This window comes from Oncorhynchus mykiss, chromosome 7 (assembly GCF_013265735.2).
Source record: "Oncorhynchus mykiss isolate Arlee chromosome 7, USDA_OmykA_1.1, whole genome shotgun sequence".
NCBI classification, from domain to species: domain Eukaryota; kingdom Metazoa; phylum Chordata; class Actinopteri; order Salmoniformes; family Salmonidae; genus Oncorhynchus; species Oncorhynchus mykiss.
The window spans coordinates 68568432-68589674 of record NC_048571.1 but is presented as its reverse complement, the minus strand read 5'-3'; the positions used below and the strand labels follow the sequence as shown (position 1 = coordinate 68589674).

The window sequence follows — 21243 nt, the reverse complement described above, 5'->3', positions numbered from 1 at the left end:
TCAAGGCACACTTAACCAGCATGGCTACCACAGTATTCTGCAGTGATACACCAACCCATCTGGTTTGCGCTTAGTGGGACTGTCATTTTGGGGCGGCAGGGTAGCCTAGTGGTTAGAGCGTTGGACTAGTAACCGGAAGGTTGCAAGTTCAAACCCCCGAGCTGTCGTTCTGCCCCTGAACTGTTCCTAGGCCGTCATTGAAAATAAGAATTTGTTCTTAACTGACTTGCCTAGTTAAATAAAATGAAAATGTGTTTTTCAACAGGACATTGACCCAACACACCTCCAGGCTGTGTAAGGGCTATTTGACCAAGAAGGAGAGTGATGCATCAGATGATCTGGCTTCCACAATCACTTGACCTCAACCCAATAGAGATGGTTTGGGATGATTTGGACCGCAGCATGAAGGAAAAGCAGCCAACAAGTGGGTACTCCTTCAAGAATGTTGAAAAAGTATTCTAGGTGAAGCTGGTTGAGAGAATGCCAAGAGCGTGCAAAGCTGTCTTCAAGGCAAACGTTGAAGAATCTAGAATATAAAATATATTTTCATTTGTTTAACACTTTTTTGGCTACTACATGATTCCACTTCACTATTATTCTTCATTATTCTTCAATGTAGAAATCCGTAAAAAATAAAGAAAAAAACGTTTAATTAGTAGGTGTGTCCAAACTTTTGACTGGTACTGTAGAGTGCGCTAAAGTGGTAACCTATAAAGGGCATCGGGTGCCAATTGGGATGTGCCCTGCAAAGGCGGCACAGATCATGTGATCCTACAGTAAATAATACAACAGACTGAGTTGACCTCTGTTCTCTCTGTTTGAATCTGCATGGGAAAAACGGGCATAATAATCTGCTTTAGTTACAGTACACTGGCTTGCAACAGTAGTGGAGTAGTGGACTACAGAGTGTATTATGGGGACATGTCAACAATCTGCTGGTTTATATTTAGTTGATGTCCTACATTTTCATTGTAATACTGTTTACAATTAAAATCATCAAATCAAATTTATTTATATAGCCCTTCGTACATCAGCTGATATCTCAAAGTGCTGTACAGAAACCCAGCCTAAAACCCCAAACAGCAAGCAATGCAGGTGTAGAAGCATGGTAGCTAGGAAAAACTCCCTAGAAAGGCCAAAACCTAGGAAGAAACCTAGAGAGGAACCAGGCTATGTGGGGTGGCCAGTCCTCTTCTGGCCGTCCCAAATACTATTAGAAAACAACAAGGTCAAAGGAAAGTTCATTTTGAGTTTGTGTGCGCAGCGCCATTGTATCTGCTTCTCAACCCTTCATGTTCACATAACCACATCCAACTCTCTTCCATTTTAGCTAGAATCACATCAAGCTGCTGTCTGAATAATCCAGTAGTGGCTTTGAATCCTTCCAGCTATAGTATAGCAAGCCACATCATGTCAAAGTCTTTCCCACCCACTACAATGTTTTAAACAGTCATATACTGTACATGGGCGAAAGTCATTGTTGTATGTACACCCAGAGGCACTGTTCCTTCATTCCAAGCTTTTAAGCTTCTAAGAGGTGGTTGTCTGTAGTTCTGTTGGACACTTCTAACCTTCTACCATGATGATCCAGTTGAGAGCAGCATCTTCAGCTATGATGTCATTTCTTCATTAAATTACAGATTCTATGAGCCAAACAGAGGAAGAAGCAAAAGCAAAACCTCTCCCAAAAGCAAAACCTTTAAAAACAAGTTTTGTTGTATAGCATTCCCAATGTTCTGTACGTAAACGTTAGCTTGTGTTCAAATAAAGTGTTACCATGATGGAAATCAGGCCTAGTTATTGTGTATCAAGTCTAATGGACTCTGACTTAAGAACTGACTTAAATCCAAACATACATATACGCCTACCAACCAGAGACATATGTAGCTTCCTCTCCACAGGGACTGCACTCGATGAGAACATTGCTAGATGTTTAGTGAAAGCATCAGACTGTGAGAGACTGCTCTTGTGGAATTCCTGGGCACCATGTGGAGAACAGATGTGCAGTAGACCCAGTCCGGCTGGCAGCTGATGTCTGTGTGGCGAGCCTAGCTGCTATCCCAGTTTGTCTCCAATGAAGAATGCCCACTGTGCTGTGAACAACTCACCCACCGACTGTTACAGCACATCACATCCAGCTAGCACATGTTTACATGGCAATGTTCCCGGTCTATATTTTTTTGCATGGTTAGAAACTCTCCGCTTGTGTTTACTCTACTTAAGTAAGTGTTTATAAGAGGAAAGGCCACCATGTTAAATCCCATGCATTTCCACAGACAAAAACTCACTGAGCCGAAAGGTGAGAACACGGTACGAAGAACAGTGAGTGAGTTGAGGGGAGCGGGAGAGAAGAGAACGAGATGCCAAAATAAGTGTGTGTGCTTTTTCTAATTCCTCAGGCTCTTCCTCTCCATCTCCAGCTGGAGACGGTATTTGTGTTGACCCTCAGAACTATACCACCCATAGGCCTGCCAGGAAAAAACGAGATTGCTAAAATCAGCCAACGATGTGGTGATGGGAACACAGCCCCAAGACTTATACATAAACCACAACTAATTAATAGTCAAACAAACACTAAACGGCTCTTACAACCAACCTCAATGGAAACAGGTACAATGCTGTAAATAAACACAGTCTTGGTCACAGTCATAGCATTTATTATATTACGTTACATGCCGTTATAGATACTGTTAACTCTTCTTGAGATCCATCATCTTTCATTTGTGCAAGATCAAGCTTCAAGAGAAAAGAAGCTTGGTAAGCTAGTCAACCACTCAGATCAGTGTTACATCTTCATCTCAACGACACACTGAGCTGACATGAGCTGAGCTGGGCATCTGACCAATCCCTGACCTGGACATCTGCTACCTGACCAATCCCTAGTAAGGTTGCCCTCCACTAGGGAAGAACTCCTGGTCAGTAGTGACTTGACCGGTCAAATATCACTAGGGCAAAGCAGCAGCTTTGTTGTTCCTCAGAGAATCTTAGATTAGTTCCACTGTCAGGACAATTGTTTACAGAATACCTTTACTGAGATCACTTTTTGTAAACAATGACCAGATTTACTACTCTGAAACTAAATCTCTCTGACAATTAGACCCAATTGGGTCATGTAAATCATGTAGTCTCCAGCAAGCTCATTTTCCCCTCGCCACACGGTGTGGTGGGAAAAACCCTAACATCCTGGCATTTCCTCTGTACTCATAATGGTACCGTTGATGACCCAGTATTCTATTGTGTGACTGAGGAAAGACTTGACCTCTTTTGTCAAGCCCCACTGTAAGACTTCCTGAGGAGTCGTTCCACCTCAAAAAGCAAAAGAAAGAGGATTTGAATCCTATAATTTAAAATGGCCAATTTCATTGCAATCATTTAGCTTAATATCTAAGAGGTCAAATTATATGTCAAGAAAATAAAGTTGCACCAATGCTAATATTATCTGTTTGTAACTACAGAAATCATTTCAGAACAATTTGAGATGGTGGGTGTCATGGCTGCTGAAATTACATGGAATGAACCTGAGGAGAAGTCAATGTTGAACAAAGTTATTTTTAAACTACACACTTCAATGTGTGCTCTAAAAACAGAACAGACTTGTTTAAATATGCACTGCGTATCTACTGTTAGTGGTCTAACATTAAGGACCCCATGTCTCGACTTGCAGTCATCTAACTAACTAACGATATGCATCAGCCGTTGGTCCACCCAGTGGATTCATTCAGCCACAGGTAAAAAGCCTGTTTGTTTTGCTCACTGATTAAAATTACCTTTGAACAAATACCAAACTGTAGCTTTAATGGTGTGCTGTGCTCAGCTCTGTGATTAAGTGTATCGGGGGCTTTGGTGAAAGCCATTAACCAGATTAGACACGGGGGGGGGGGTAATGACAGCTCACACACATCTCCCTGCTTCCATTCAAAACAAGCAGTTCAGCCCGCCCGGCGCTATATGTACTGTGGATAAAATATTCAAATCCTAAACTAGTGTCTTAAGTCAGCAAATGTGCGACCCGCCCAGAATCATTCAACAGTCTCTCTACTAGTGAACTCTACAGGTCTCTACTGGACTGTACTGGATTCTACTGGAGTCTACTCTACAGTACTGAACTCTCCTGGGCTTCACTGTACTGTACTGTACAGTATACTCCCTGGCCTGTTCTGTGTCCCCTATCATCATCAAACAGTAGAGGATACAGTCCATGCTCCTGGGCATACATACAGTACACAGCAACAAATACTGTCACAGTGAATTTATTGGGAGTAAAGTGATGCTGTCAACGTGTGGCAATTACAGTGCTAAAGTGCTGGGTGCTTTCCAGGTCATTTCTCGGGCCGTTGTCAGGAGTTATGACTCCCTGTATGAATTGTACAGCTTTTGATTTAGAAAACAATTCTACTGTAGCGACTAGCCTATTGTGAATAATATCACACATCCACAGCACATCATTGAGATGTTCTTGATGCCTGCAGTCTGTGATTAACCTGGACGACTGACATTCATGATGAAAACTGTAAATACTGTAGGCATCTGCCCACAAACAAGGAAAGTCAATAACACCCAAAACAGGCCCTTGTGTTTCCCAATGACACGTTCATTCTTCATTATCATTGCAACGTTTAAGGCATTCCACTATACCAAATGTGAATCTGGTCAATTACAGGTTTTTCTTTCCTCATTATAAACTATTCCTTTAGCAACCTGTAGCACCATCTAGCCAATTTGACCTTTCAGTAACATCAAATTATGTGGTTCTTAAAAAGCTAATTGAATATATTTAAGAAAAGTTTTCCTCAAGTGCAGCCTCTCTTTTTCCACTGCCGCTGCTGATGAGGTATTTAGCCTGGCTGCCAACTGGCCAAATGACTACATTACAATTATAGCTATAAATACTATAATACAATACCAAAATAGTAGAGGAGTCCAGTTCTATACATAGTGCACTCTTTTTGACCAGATCCCTATGGGCACTGGTCAAAAGTAGTGCACTATATAGGGAATAGGATGCCATTTGTGACATAGTCAGTCTATATCTCTACACTATGCCTGCCTGCCCTGCAGCCCTCCTCCCTTCCTATTTAGCTGGCCTTTGATGTTAGTGGAGAATTGATACTGCATGGCTGGGCTTATGGCCACGATGAAGAGAACCATGAAGAGGGATTCAACTGATGTCTCTGTACAGCAGGCAGTTACTGTAGGCCTACAGTGTGCACTAACCACTCCAGCTGATACAAGCGTAAATTGAACGTTCCACTGAATGCACTTTGTATGACGCATGTTGTGTAAAGGGAAGGAGCCATTATGTTCTGAAAGAAAGAACATTCGAGTTCCTCTTCACAACGAGTAATGCATTTCTTTCAGTACGCTGGGAGTGACAGTAAGTACCGTCCTTTCATCTTTGTGCATTCAAATCAAATCAACGTTTATGGTCAGGTACACAGTTTTGTAGATTGCAGAGCTTACACCTGCGGTGCAGAGTCCCAACAATCCTATGTTCCGTTTGTCAGGGGAAATGGAAAGAGAACATGTGACGCGACTTCCAGCTTTTGGAAGTTAACAAGGCAACACTCCATCTTAACTCCTCCACATTTACTGGATTAGTTGAACAGTGCAGAAGAGAACCTTCCCCGACAGTATTTTTTCTTCTTGTCAAGACCAGTATGTAGGGGGATCTAGTTTCAGACCAGTATGTAGGGGGATCTAGTTTCAGACCAGTATGTTGGGGGATCTAGTTTCAGACCAGTATGTAGGGGGATCTAGTTTCAGACCAATATGTAGGGGGATCTAGTTTCAGACCAGTATGTAGGGGATCTAGTTTCAGACCAGTATGTAGGGGGATCTAGTTTCAGACCAGTATGTTGGGGGATCTAGTTTCAGACCAGTATGTAGGGGATCTAGTTTCAGACCAATATGTAGGGGGATCTAGTTTCAGACCAATATGTAGGGGGATCTAGTTTCAGACCAGTATGTAGGGGATCTAGTTTCAGACCAGTATGTAGGGGGATCTAGTTTCAGACCAGTATGTAGGGGGATCTAGTTTCAGACCAGTATGTAGGGGGATCTAGTTTCAGACCAGTATGTAGGGGGATCTAGTTTCAGATCAGTATGTAGGGGGATCTAGTTTCAGACCAGTATGTAGGGGGATCTAGTTTCAGACCAGTATGTAGGGGGATCTAGTTTCAGACCAGTATGTTGGGGGATCTAGTTTCAGACCAGTATGTAGGGGGATCTAGTTTCAGACCAGTATGTAGGGGGATCTAGTTTCAGACCAATATGTAGGGGGATCTAGTTTCAGACCAATATGTAGGGGGATCTAGTTTCAGACCAATATGTAGGGGGATCTAGTTTCATACCAGTATGTAGGGGATCTAGTTTCAGACCAGTATGTAGGGGATCTAGTTTCAGACCAGTATGTAGGGGATCTAGTTTCAGGCGTTTATTTTACACCTGCTACGTTAGGTTATTGCAGGTGCAACAAAATGTTTCTAGCTCCAACAGTGCAGCAATATCTAGCAAGGATCCAACATACTGTGTGAACTTCTTCCCTTGTAAATATTCTGCTCTCATCAACCAAAAACATCAAACAAATCAGGGAGAAAAGGATACACTGAAACCAGGGCCTAAAATCAACCACCAAATGTGGGTAGATTTTGGCATTGGCAGGTAAGAATGTTTAATTCACCAGCCCTATTGGCAGGTGGTCACACTCAGGGCTCTACAGTGAGAGCATTTCATAAACATTATAAAGAGTCAAGAATGGGCACGTGAGTAGTGATTTATAGAAAAATAAATGCTGCAGAGGTTGTTTTCAAAGTATTTCTGACATTTTGTTTCATATCTGGTAACGCACAAAGAAATAGAAATCCTAACGTTATAGGTATCCCACCTCGCACAGCAGCACTGCCTGGCTGGGGGGGGCTGTGTACACTGTCAATGAAGTGCTGAAAGATTCATTTTTAAAAGCAATGCGCACAGGCATAAAAGTTGGCCTAACTACTAAAGTGATACTTTATCTATGTGTTTCTTGGATATTTATTATGTTTTGTTTACAAGTTAGGTTATTTTTCAAAGTTTGAATTTGCTTCCACTGCTAGCGAAGAGAACAGATGTTTTCGGCCTCTACTATTCAGATTCTCACAGGCACACATGAAGACTTGAGTGGCCCCGCCCGATTACCACTTTCACCTTAAATGGTGGAGTTGACATTTTTTTGTCTCATCTGATATTTTGGTTAGACACAGGTCACAAGATATTACATTTAATTCAGAAATGTACCACATTCCATCTTAGAAGTAATACATTCCTTGTTTTAAAAACATTACTAAGCATAATCATTCACTTAATTTTATGTTTTGTGATGTAATTAATGCAAAACATATTTTGGGTGGTAAACAATCTGAGTAGCTGGTAGATGTTTTTATCTACTTGCCACAGTGACTGGGAGAAGAAAAAGGTTGCTTTAAGACTTGACCGAAAGTAACCTTTTCTTAAACTCTTATGTTGAATATCGTGAATATTACATGGTGAACGTTACAGGAAGTATATATTTCTGCCTCATCATATTACTGTATATTTCTGCCTCGTCATATTACTGTATATTTCTGCCTCGTCATATTACTGTATATTTCTGCCTCGTCATATTACGGTATATTTCTGCCTCGTCATATTACGGTATATTTCTGCCTCGTCATTTTACTGTATATTTCTGCCTCGTCATTTTACTGTATATTTCTGCCTCGTCATATTACTGTATATTTCTGCCTCGTCATATTACTGTTTTGCTGAACAGTGGCACTACTCAAGAACGGAAATGTAATGATATTTTGTTACCAGCCATCTTTACATACTCTTTTACCTACTTCATATGGGGCGGCAGGTAGCTTAGCGGTTAAGAGTGTTGGGCAGTAACCGAAAGGTCACTGGTTGACTCTCGAGCCGGCAAGGTGGAAACATCTGCCATTCTGCCCTTGAGCAAGGCAGTTAACCCATAACAACTGCTCCCCTGGCGCCGATGACGTTGATTAAGGCAGCCCCCTGCACTTCTCTGATTCAGGTGAATGGCTCAGTTAGTTGATCATAACAAAGCAGAGGGATGAGAGCTCTGGATCCTACTGGTGTTCCAGATTAAAAGGTCTGACCGTGCCATAGGTGGGCTGGCCTGAAGAGAACAGCCAAAGTGACAGAGATCTCAGTGCGCAGAATTGATGATTATATCTCGACACAGGAGAGGTGACAGCCTTCATTTCTACAAGAGCAGTAGCACTGTCAAAGGCAACAACCAAAATGACCAATGACATAGAAAGAGACCCATTCAATACACCTCAATGAACCACCACTGTGTTTTAACTGCCCATAGCTTTCTACACTGTTGTTAGTGTGTGTGTGTGTGTGTGTGTGTGTGTGTGTGTGTGTGTGTGTGTGTCTAGAATCCCCTAGCTAGGTAATCATCTGGCTGGGGAGGGGAGAGGTTGTCTCTGCTGTGATAAACACACGTGTCACATGACTGGGGACTAATCCTGTCAGGCCAATAGCTCCTCTAACAGTGTGTTGGGAAGGCAGGGAGCGATGCACACAGAGATGTGACCAAACAACCTGCTTACTTGTCCCCCCATAATCTGGTGTCAGGCTTATTCTGAACTAGATAGGAATTTAGGATTACAAAACAGGCTGCTTCTTTCAAATTCGTACTGTTCTACCATTTCACTTCCAGAATCTAGATCCCATTTGTTGGTTAGCAACTGCTACTTTATGACAGTTTGACAATAAATGAGAGCTATCTTTTGTTGAGAGAAGCCTGAAACAATGTTATTGAAATATGAAAATGTCAGAAGAAAAAGGTCATGATATTCAAAAGTCTGGTTAATTACGGCTGCTACTGGAGGGTGGTTGGATGTTTGTGTTAGGGGAAGTGAAACATTTGCATTATCTCCACAGGGGTTATGTCAACAGCATGGATATGGAGACTTAGTGCTGAGACTACTGCACACTAAACACTGCTCTCTCTGCCTCAAAAACTAACTCACTCAGCACTTCTTCCCCATCAATTTGGGCACAAATATTCACAACGGAGGCTATTGTCATTCATGGTTAAATAATATTTTACTTTAACTTCAACTTAAGCCATGTCATATTACACAAAAAACTAAACAAAAAGTTAACTTCTCAAAGAGAATTCTAAAATCTACTAAGCGACAGGTGTTGGGTCCAACTCATCCAGGAAAAGTTGTGGTCTGTCTGACTGTAGTTACTTCCTGTGATATGTCACTGGGATAATGTCATGACATCGTGCAAATGCCTTGCTGCTTACATCTCCAGACTTCACCACTGTGATGACTGTGATCTGAAATGTGCATCTGTAAATGTTCACAAACTTTGTCCACTCAAAGTACATTTGAGCTGATCACAGTGACTGGCGCAAAGTACGTACACAAACACAGGCATGCACACATACAGTAACTACACACACAGTCATGCACACACACACGTACCCAAATACACAACAGAGGGCGCTGCAGTGGATAGCAGCAGTCTTAAGGCGCACGGATGCCTCCCAGTCAGGAACAGTTTGAAAAAGTTTGTGCTACCGAAATTCAGCTTGCCACAAGAAATGTTTTGGTGTGCACAAACACTTTAAAAAAAAACTTGCCAAAGACAAAAACAAACCAAAATGTGTTAAGACATTTTACGTTTTGGTTTGTTTTGGTCTTTGGCAAGTTTTTTTTAAAGTGTTTGTGCACACCAAAACATTTCTTGAGGCAAGCCGAAGTTCAGAAACTGAAATCTACACTCCTTCGGCGATGAACGGTTGGTTAACTGTTGGGGTGATGCAAGTTTATTTTCCTTGATTCAGCCTGAAACTCAATGTGGATTCCACATGGCAAACGACAACAACATCGAGCATCACTTGGCCGAGGAGGTACAGAAGTACCTGCATCTCTACGATTCTAGCCATGTATTATGTAAAGACCAGCATGTAAAGTCGAATTCATGGAGGAAGATTGCAGAGACAGTGGTTCAGACCCAGACACTCGTTTGAAAAAGTGTGGTAATGTTCGTTGCAGCTTCCCTGGCTTGTTAGGCATGTGAAGCATGGGAAGAAGGAAAGCAACTTCACCAGTCTTCATCAGAGGATGAGGTATGTTGTATTTTCATTGTAGTCAAGGAAAACAGTAGCCATGTTTGCTAACAAAAGCTAATAAGTTTGCGTTAGCTACTTGGATGTCTAGCTAGCATAATAGCAGACGCGTGGAGAGAAAGCAAGCCAACCAACAAAACAACTTTTTTAAACTTTTTGATCAAACATAATTTTGTCAGAGAAAGAAAATCTAAGCTTCCCATCTCGGTAAAACCGAAGTCAAAGTTCAGTAGCAAGGTCCAGCTAGCTAAAATGTTGCAAAATTGAAGTAACTTGGCCAGGCCTACTCAACTATTGAAAGGTTTGAAACATTGTAGTTAATTGTAGTCTGAGTTAATGATATTTGATACATGGTTCATTGATACTTTTGGATGGTTTGGATATGTGTACTAAATAGCCCTGTAATTTCTTTATTTTTCAAAAAGGCAAACACCAGTGAATGGGGACAGCACCAGCTTTTGTACTCTGCAACCCAGCACTGCCTGTTCACCGCCCCCCAGCCCATATCCCACACTGAACTGCAGTGCAGAATGGGAAACCATCTCCATGCCGGACCTAGGAAGCTCTATCCTGGGCCCACCTCCAAGACCTACTCCTCACTAATGCCACAGAGCAGCAGCAGTAGTAGCAGGGGTGTGAGAAGGAAGAAAAGAGCTGTAGACTCCGGTCGTGCACCGAGCCAACAACTTGTCCCAGAGGTAAAACATTTCAGACTCTCCTCCTTTATTTCCTATGATTCCCTTTCTTCACCACACTGCTCTCCACAGACACTCCTCTAATTTCCCCCTCTCTTCACAGGGCCATGGCACCTACAGCAGATTTCATGGATGAAATATCAACAAAACTGGGAGGAATTCGATCACCAGCTGAATGACTTCAAGCGTGACTTCAGGAAGAGGACATTGAACAAACGACTGGGACCACAGTGAAATTAACAATGTTCTGGTGTTGTTCAGACATCTCAGGAGTCAGACACTTTCATGTTTTACACTTTTGTTGTTTACGTCTGTTTTTTCGCAGACATTTGTAATGTACAAATAATTACATTTGTCTGACACTTTAATTATATTTAATTGACACGTGTTGTTTACATGTCTGTTCTCAGCAGACACTTCTGTGTTGTATTGTGGTTTACTTTCAGAGCCCAGATGAAAGAATAAAGGTTTATTTTTGTGTACTAAAAAAGCTCTGTTTCTTCATCTCAATACAAGGTGTTTCAATGCGTTATTTTTGAACATCAAGTGTTGACAACATTGAGAAGAGCTGTGTTTCACAGACTTTACAGGCTGTCTTCTACTTGTGTGGTGTAGTTCAATCTAATCTTAATCTTAAATATAATATTAAAGCACAGTGAGATATAATCAAGTTTCATTTAATTAACAAGATCAAAAATAATTTTAGTACAAAGTACTTTGGTTCACAGTGCACACAAAGAAGAACTGTGAGTCTGTGTGTGTCCATCATGGGTGTGTGTGGTTGAGCAGTACATAGACCTAACATAGGCCTATTCTGCATGATTAGCTGGCCTTGGGTTGAGTTGTCCTATCCTTACCATGTCTTCCTGCAATGGCACAGGTCCAGGGAGGGAGAGGAAGAAGTCCCTGAGCTTGTTTCTTGTTTCACTTGCAAGCAGTGTCGCCCTGGCACGAGAGTCTCCCTGGCTCTTGGAGATTGTTGTCCCCTGCCACAACTCTGCTCCACTCTCCAGGTTGGTAGATGCCAGAAGGGAGGGTCATGTCACCAAAAGCAGGAAGCACGTATCTTGCATTCAGCTCATGAGCTTCATCCGTGGAGGACAGGTAGTTGTGGAGGGACACACATGCCTTCACAATGTCCTTAGCCTTTTCAGGGGTACACTAGATTGGCCCATCCATCCTTGCAGTCATGATGCCAAATGCATTCTCTATAACTATGAAAACGATAGTTGCGGTCACTTTTGCCTTATGGAAAGGTGCTCCATCATGCTGGAAAAGGCATTGTTCGTCACCAAACTGTTCCTGGATGGTTGGGAGAAGTTGCTCTCGGTGGATGTGTTGGTACCATTCTTTATTCATGGCTGTGTTCTTAGGCAAAATTGTGAGTGAGCCCACACCCTTGGCTGAGAAGCAACCCCACACATGAATGGTCTCAGGATGCTTTACTGTTGTTATGACACAGGACTTATGGTAGCGCTCACCTTGTCTTCTCCGGACAAGCTTTTTTCCTGATGCCCCAAACAATCGGAAAGGGGTTTCATCAGAAAAATTACTTTACTCCAGTCCACAGCAGTCCAATCCCTGTACCTTTTGCAGAATATCAGTCTGTCCCTGATGTTTTTCCTGGAGAGAAGTGGCTTCTTTGCTGCCCTTCTTGACACCAGGCCATCCTCCAAAAGTCTTCGCCTCACTGTGCGTGCAGATGCACTCACACCTGCCTGCTGCCATTCCTGAGCAAGCTTTGTACTGGTGGTGCCCTGATCCCGCAGCTGAATCAACTTTAGGAGATGGTCCTGGCGCTTGCTGGACTTTCTTTGGCACCTTGAAGCCTTCTTCACAACAACTGAACCGCTCTCCTTGAAGTTCTTGATGATCCAATAAATGGTTGATTTAGGTGTAATCTTACTGGCAGTAATATCCTTGCCTGTGAAGCCCTTTTTGTGCAAAGCAATGATGACGGCACATGTTTCCTTGCAGGTAACCATGTTTGACAGAGGAAGAACAATGATTCCAAGCACCACCCTCTTTTTGAAGCTTCCAGTCTGTTATTCGAACTCAATCAGCATGACAGAGTGATCTCCAGCCTTGTCCTAATCAACATTCACACCTGTGTTAACGAGAGAATCACTGACATGATGTCAGCTGGTCCTTTTGTGGCAGGGATAAAATACAGTGGAAATGTTTTTGGAGGATTCAGTTCATTTGAATGGCAACAAGGGACTTTGCAATTAATTGCAATTCATCTGATCACTCTTCATAACATTCTGGAGTATATGCAAATTTCCATCATACAAACTGAGGCAGCAGACTTTGTGAAAATTAATATTTGTGTAATTCTCAAAACTTTTGGCCACGACTGTAGGTACACCCAGGTTCATTGACATGGACACCTGTGAATGAGAGGTAACAAGAGACTATGTCAGATATAAAATATTGCCTATTTGGTCAACAACAATAAAACACCATACCCTTTTCCAGGAACCATATTCCAAAAGCCTTGATAAAATTGTATTTCCCATATAGAGTTGCATACATGTATGCCGTAACAAGGGAAATTAGAAAAAGTGAAGTGTGGTACATGGCAGAACAGCAGGTGGTGGTAAATTGAGGGTCTTCTGCAGCAGTTTGGATCCAAAAGAACTCTTGAAACACCCCACCATCGCTCTCCCGGCAGTACGCCCCTACATCTGTCTCGTGCCTATATGTCTTGCTAGGTAAAGCAAATCTTGAAGATCCCAGTTAAGTGTCTCTCTGTGTCACTAATATATTCTCCTGCGCGTCTCTTCCTTGTAAAGGCCGTAGATGGCTATGACCAGCTCATCGCCCTCCAATGTCCCGGGGTAATATTGTCACGTTCCCTCCTTTCTTTTTGTTTTTCAAGTGAACATCTTTTAAGGGAGTATGCAAGTACACTAGGCTAGGTGCCACCCAAACCGAAGCATGCCAACGCCTTTAAGGGCTCCTGACCAATTCTGCTATTTTGTGTGAGGGTTTTTCTACGCTAATCTTAACTTTCTTTGTACATAATGTCTCCACCATAATTTCCATCTTTAACTCTGCATAACTGGAAAAGGTCCTGTAAGTAAGCATTTTACTGTTAGTCTACACCTGTTGTTTACGAAGCATGTGACAAATAATACACGTCCAACGTAGGGTCTCTCGGCCTTGGAAGTACAGCAGGCCGCATGTCTCAAAGTACATTATGATAATGTTTATTTTTAAAAAGGCTGCCTGAAATTTCAGTCTGTTTTGGTGGGATGGAGTTTTGACCTGCTTGGTGCTATCACTAGGCGGCACATTTGTTAATAGACTTCCAAACCTCTCTGCCAATAATAGCTACTTTTCAGTTTTACCCTCCCCACTCTGACATAATTATTGCTTGAGAAATTGCTTTTTGCAAAGAAGCAATTTTTGTTTCTTTTTGACCATTTTAATTGAAAACAATCACAGTAAGGTACGTAATTGTTACCCAGAAATGATTTGATATTGAGATAAAAATAGCTGCACTGGATCTTTCTAAAGTGGTAAAAACAAACATCACTGCTAGGATTTAATGAGGAGGCTATTCACTAGGACTAAGAGCGGCTGCACTGTCGGAGTGAGAAGCTTTGCTTGCTGATCTACAGTTGAAGTTGGAAGTTTACATACAATTTAGCCAAATAAATTGAAACTGACATTTAATCCTAGTAAAAAATTCCCTGTCTTAGGTCAGTTAGGATGACCACTTTATTTTAAAAATATGAAATGTCAGAATAATAGCAGAGAGAATTATTTATTTCAGCTTTTATTTCATTCATCACATTCCCAGTGGGTCAGAAGTTTACATACACTCAATTAGTATTTGGTAGCATTGCCTTTAAAATGTGGGTCAAACATTTAAACTTGGGTCAAACATTTTGGGTAGCCTTCCAAAAGCTTCCCACAATAAGTTGGGTGAATTTTGGCACCTTCTTCCTGACAGAGATGGTGTAACAGAGTCAGGTTTGTAGGCCTCCTTGCTCCCACACGCTTTTTCAGTTCTGCCCACAAATTTTCTATAGGATTACCGTCAGGGCTTTGTGATGGCCACTTTGTTGTCCTTAAGGCATTTTGCCACAACTTTGGAAGTATGCTTGGTGTCATTGTCAGTTTGGAAGACCCATATGTGACCAAGCTTTAACTTCCTGACTGATGTCTTGAGATGTTGCTTCAATATATCCACATAATTTTCCTTTCCTCATGATGTGATCTATTTTGTGATGTGCACCAGTCCCTCCTGCAGCAATGCACCCCCACAACATGATGCTGCCACCCTCGTGCTTCACGGTTGGGATGGTGTTCTTCGGCTTGCAAGCCTCCCCCTTTTCCCTACAAACACGTGTCATGCACAAAGTAGATGTCCTAACCGACTTGCCAAAACTATAGTTTGTTAACAAGAAATTTGTGGAGTGGTTGAAAAACAAGTTTTAATAACTCCAACCTAAGTGTATGTAAACTTCCGACTTCAACTGTAGAGGCCTTCTACTAGGAAAACAAGGATATCAAATCAACAGAAATCAACTCAGTTTGTTTGCTGTGGTGTGTGTTTACAGTCAGAGACATGCCAGGCTTGAGGTCTCAGGCTAAGATGTTCATTTCATTACACCTGTCCCTCAAGCAACACTCACAAATTGTGTTGGGGAGGAATGCACTTAACTACTCAACTGTGTACTCCATTGTTCGTAGCTTTCAGCAAGATAATTCTACACTTCATTCCAACTCCCATATTGCATCATTCTGTGAAAGATAGGCCTACTGTACATACCCTCAGGTGACAGTGTGGTTGAGTGCCATAACCTCATGTTGAACAGAATCTTTAATTCCTCCATGTGTTTTACGGTTAATACATGTACACTGCATAGTCAAATTTAGAAAATTAACGAGTAGCATATACTTTGAGCAATTCTAGGTCTGCTGTTGCCTTGGTAATATTTATTTTTATTCAAATCAAAACAGACAGAGTAGGCAGGGCTTTCCACGTGTCCAGTTCAGGGGTTACCATCTGGCTCCACAGAGAAGAGAAGAGTTTGCTAAGGCAAGACAAACTATTTGGAATGGTTAATAAGAGGACTGTGGTATTCCTGAAAAGACTTGCTTTCCACAAGGTGAGTCATGGTGTCACTAACCTTCAAAGCCAGTCTTTGGAAAATCCATTCTTCTGGAGGAAACACAACAATAGCTAGCATAAATCACCAGACCACAATTTTGATTCCAAAGACGGAAAGCTTGGTTACATCTCTTTTGAGGTTCCTACTGATAAAGTATGGTGAACTGTGTTTCTGTTTCGGCATGGAAGAGACATGAAAGAATGACCAACTGATCTCCGATAGAAAAATGTGCATTTCGATCGATGTGTCCAATTACTTTTAATGCCTTTGTTTTATCGATCCCTTTGGCTTTCAGTTAAATGATTTACTACCTCTCAATATGCAGGTCAGGGATTGGAGAGGAGAGAGAGGCAGAGACGTGATGGGGAGGAAGAACGATCCCTTTCTGATTTCATTATATTGGCAGCCACTCAAACACAACAGAGCTTAGGCCTCATTAGGCATGAGGGAAGCAGACACTACAAAGAACGAAATACACAGTATTGCATTAAACAAAGAATGTCTGTAGGCTGTTTACAAGAGCTCCTTAAAGCCGAGATCCACGAAGGATCTGCGCCACTGGCCGCACCACCACCATTGTTATTGTTTTTGTTGCCGAGGAGCACGCAGCATGGTAAAAAACAATGCAGTACATATTGTGCTGTTCGATCACTTGTGCAATGATGTCTAACGGGGGAAAAAACGGTGTTCATTGTTTGCAGTAACTTCTTAGTTGTTGTATTATCAAACGTGGCAGTTTCACCATTAAGGATTGCAGCTTCAAGGTATTGTGTGTGTGTGTGTGTGTGTGTGTATGGCTGTTTTGCCGTCTTAGCAATCAGTCTGTCAGACTGCCACATCACAACACTCTGTACAGGTTCAGCCTTTCCCTGTCATCAACTAATAGTATGGAAAACAAACATACACACACAATCATAGGATGGAGAGCACATGCAGACACACAGCTGTGCACACACACGCAAACACTTCACAATGTCTTAGACACAGCTAAGACACGCATACACAATATCAGGTTAATTTGATGTATACTATATAAAGCACACATTGAATTTAAGTCTCCTTAAATATCACTTACATAAGAAACTCTCATGTCACGGAAACATATAACAATAGAACACAAACAGAATTCCAAAACAGAGGAGAATCATGTCCTTGGAAAACCCAACCCTTCCAAGTCAAAATAAATCAACAACCCTCCATTTTACTCTAGCCTCCTTTAAACAAGTGGGAAACAGATTCTGTGTTGAGATTTCCATTAGCAGAAAGACCTTTCACTGTGCTTAACTCTCTCAGCAGAGCTGGGCCATATCAAAAAGACTCTGGAACCTTCTAAACACTGCCAACATCAAGAGACTGTTGCATCTAAGGACAGCATAGGGTCGATCAAATCAACAGAGGCAAAACAGTAGTAACCTTGCCAAATACCAAAATATAAGATGTGCCTTTTTCACTTCAGACATGCATTTAAGACAGGGCTTGTATGTACTGTACTCCTATGTGACTGGCACCTTGATTTCTATTTGTCAGTATTTTAAAAAACATACTTTTTGCTCCCTCATCTATACAGAGAACAGCTTGGATTACCAAGAGTACCAAATCCTCCATTATGCTTCAAATCAAATCAAATGTTATTTGTCACATACACATGGTATTGCGATTGTAGCAAAATGCTTCAATCACTCCATTGTTTGATGTGAGGGGAGGTGAAGGTGCTGTGTAACCAGTGAAGGACTTCAGACATGAACACTGCTTTGTTTAAACATGGGATGAAATACTGTAGCTTGGTTTCAGCTTTGCTCTAATAATATAGTGAAAGAGTATATCTATCAAACCAAATCAATAGAGGGGTTACTGTGTTAGAAAATGTTGAGAGGGTCTTGCAGAGAAAGACAATAGCCTACAGTAGTAAAAGAGTAAACATCATCAGTGACAAGAACGTGCCTCTTTCTGAGACTGTTTGAACTTGGAAGTGCTGTGAACCATCTCCTCATAGCATTCCATCACAACAACACATTATGTACTATACAGCTCAGACATATTGAAAATGAACACATTAACATTACCCATCCATTAGGGATATTCCCACAATAACAGGACAAACATTTTATGGGGACTAGGTCTTTAAATGCCAAAGACCATCTACATTGACTGAATAACAGCAACAATAGCACATTAAAATCACAGTCAAAAGACACCATGAGGAGGCAGAGAAAGGGCAGGATGTATATCAGAAAAAACACAGCCAGAGAATTACCCTTTCAATTCTCCATACTGCCCTCTACCCACCCAGAGCAGTAGCTACCGACTCTTCAGCCGTAAATTCAGCTAACTTGATAGCTCACATCAGGGAGAGATTGATGGAGAAGGGGGTGGAGACAGAGGACAGTCATTGATATGTCTGAGTCCTTGAGTGCAGCAGTATTAGTCCTTTAGTAAGAGTGCCTTGCCTGGACATTCATCACTGTTCTAATGAAGTTTAAGGAGGAGAGTGGATGGAACGCAGAGCATATCCTCCTGGCTAGAGTATGGCTCTCCTCTCTCTCTGGAGGTCTGGACCTGCATAAAGTGTCTCAGAGTAGGAGTCCTGAATGATCTAGAATCTGTTTGGCCTTTTAGATCATCATAAATAAGATTATATGGACAGGGGGTTGAGGACTCACACTCTGAGACACTTTATGAATACGGGATCTAATCTGAATGTGTCTCAGACAGTACCATAATCCTCCTGCTTTTCTTCCTCATCTCTGTAGCTTGGGTGCTGATTGGACAGGTGATGGGATGCAGACGGTGCAAACCAGATGTGACCAGGGGGATATGGTGATCATCTTGACAGATAAATATTCTGGATGGTTGAACTTCAGTTCTATGTGGCTGTGAGTGACCTGCTGAATAGGACCTGTGACAGACTGGACACAACTTATGGAAACTGAAACCATGTAACTCTTCTGTGTGAATCTTGAGTAATGTTTTTTAAGATATGCACATCCATGGCAAGTATCATTAGTCTGTCCAGTGGCTGGGCCCCTCCCTGATTTTGCCCTAGAATATGTTATTACTGTTCTCTCTCTCATCCCTCACCTCTTCATCTCTCACCCCTCGGCCTGAAAAGCTCCTATGGGACCAACACTACAATCACATTGGGAAACTATTACATGATTGATGACTGAATCTCAATATGTGACTTGTTCAGCCTCTTATACTGAGGAGGTGGGAGCAAAGAATAGCAAAGTTGAACTTAGAGTGCAGCTGTGCAGACAACAGGTGAAAACACAAGTCCATGTTATAACAATGTAGCTATGAGGCTGTAATAAGATGACATGCATGTTTTATTTAAAGTTCACAAGGGGCGTTTGTAACTTTCCATCAAGGTCATCAACTATGATACACTGCTTAATCTAGAAACCACACATTGCAGCAATGTAATGGCATGAATGCATCCCCTTGGTTTGCAACCATATTCTCAAGTTGAGACGTCTGTACTCAACAACCAATGTTAGCCTTTAGTGCTGAATTATATGGACACCATCAGTAGGTAATTTTGTATTTCTCTGAATGCCTAGTATTATCTAGGCTGTGTCATCCTATTCACCATTCACACGAGTAAAGGACTGAACTGCTCCATTAAGTGTGTGTGTACTTAAAGGCTATATGCACTCAAACATGCCATTGTTTATGTTTTGCACTCAGAATTATAGCCTAGCCTATCAAAGTCGTAGGCTTTGATGGTGCATTAAAACCTCGGCTCTGGACGGCCATGCGCGGGAGCGAAGGAATTTAGGAGACGTGATCCCTCGATTCGTTCTCTGGACACCGGCCAGGTTCCAGTCCCACTGTTACATCACTACATACTCTATGTGTGCATCGATCAGACCTGCTAAAGTACCGGACAGACACTGACGCCCTGTCACCTTCTGTATGAGCTAAAAATCGCGCAAAATCTTCTCGGGTGGTTTACTGAAACCATTAGAACATTTTATAGCGTAATATTCCCCATCTGTGGTTACAACAGGTTAAACATGATGTACGCATAGACTCATTCTTCTCCATTCGAGGTCATGTAATTTTAATTCTGTTGAATTGCTGACAGGAGTAGCCCATTTCAGTCGCATTATGTATGTAGGATGAATGTCATCTCTTCCATGCGTGCGGCAGTAGCTATAGCAGCAAGTCTTCTCGTCCTGTTATCTTTTCGTGATTGGGGTAACATAACATTGGCAATGTTATTTCCCTTGACTACATGACACATATCAGAACATTGTTTCCTACATATGCATGACACACACTGCAATGAACATTGTCAAATATAATACAATATTGCAAACCATGCAACGACTTACCAGGATAGCAGTGGGTAAACATGGCCAACGCTGAAAACATGAAGGATAAGGTCCACCAGTGGCTAGATTCCAGTATTCGCCGCATGTCAGAATAGTCATCGAGAGCAACAGAAGGCAACGGGTGACAAAGTTTGAGGTCTACAAAATTACATAAACTTGAATGCAGAAAACACACGTAAACCACATAGGATTTGAAAACAACTGCAACCCCAAATTGAGTTTAGTTTGATAGTAATTCAATTGAAACAAATTCAGCATATGTTTCGAAGAATATATATGGATGCGGACCGCAGATAAATAGTTGTGATAGTCCGCCACATGCAGACAGGCTTTCTTTTCACGAAAAAGTCAATCCTAGAGGAAAAGTAAACGAGTCCGACTCAATTTCGTAAACTTGAAGAGAAAGTGTTCGATTAATACTGATTGTATGTGTTCGTCCTTTCAGCGGTGACTCGCGCGGTCACTTAGATTGATTGTAGAGAGAATGTTGCAAAGGCAAGGGCAGCGTTGGAAGCGTTCCATTCTTCCATCCAGGAAGTAGCGGCATGCGTGTGAGGGTTCTGGCGGACCGTTTAGAATAGATCGAGCTGCACGGTCGGGAGGGAAAATCAGAGCTCGGGACGCTGGATCCTAGCGCCGTCTTTTGGAATTCTAATAAACCTACAGCAACACTAAAACATTGTATCAAGTTCTTATTTTTATACAAGTCGCTTTCTACTGGTGATAACTATTTTTCTACAACTACAAATTGTTTTCTACGCGTGATAACTTTTTTTCTACGACTACAAAGTGCTGTCTACTCGTGTCTTTTTCTTCTCGTCAAATCCCTGTCAAAAATCTGGTTTACTTTAACGCCTACAAATGTGGAGTAGCAGGTTTGCCATATCTGTCATGTTTGCGCATTATCTCTCCTATGTGCAAACATTTATGGCAGTCATTTTACTTAAGGCCCT

General features: G+C 41.8%; 1 protein-coding gene across 2 annotated transcripts in view; it reads right to left on the bottom strand.

Annotated features, from left to right (window-relative positions):
* LOC110528344 (receptor-type tyrosine-protein phosphatase gamma) overlaps window positions 1–20918 on the bottom strand; it is a 222085-nt gene extending 201167 nt beyond the window's left edge. Inside the window, exon 1 of one of the 2 annotated variants that reach the window (XM_036983923.1) lies at window positions 20291–20918. In XM_036983923.1, the coding sequence (XP_036839818.1) occupies window positions 20291–20375 (85 nt within the window). In that variant the 5' untranslated portion in view covers window positions 20376–20918. The remainder of the gene's footprint in view (window positions 1–20290) is intronic. The other variant, XM_036983922.1, reaches the window with a different exon arrangement.
* Between the last annotated feature and the right edge of the window lie 325 nt (window positions 20919–21243).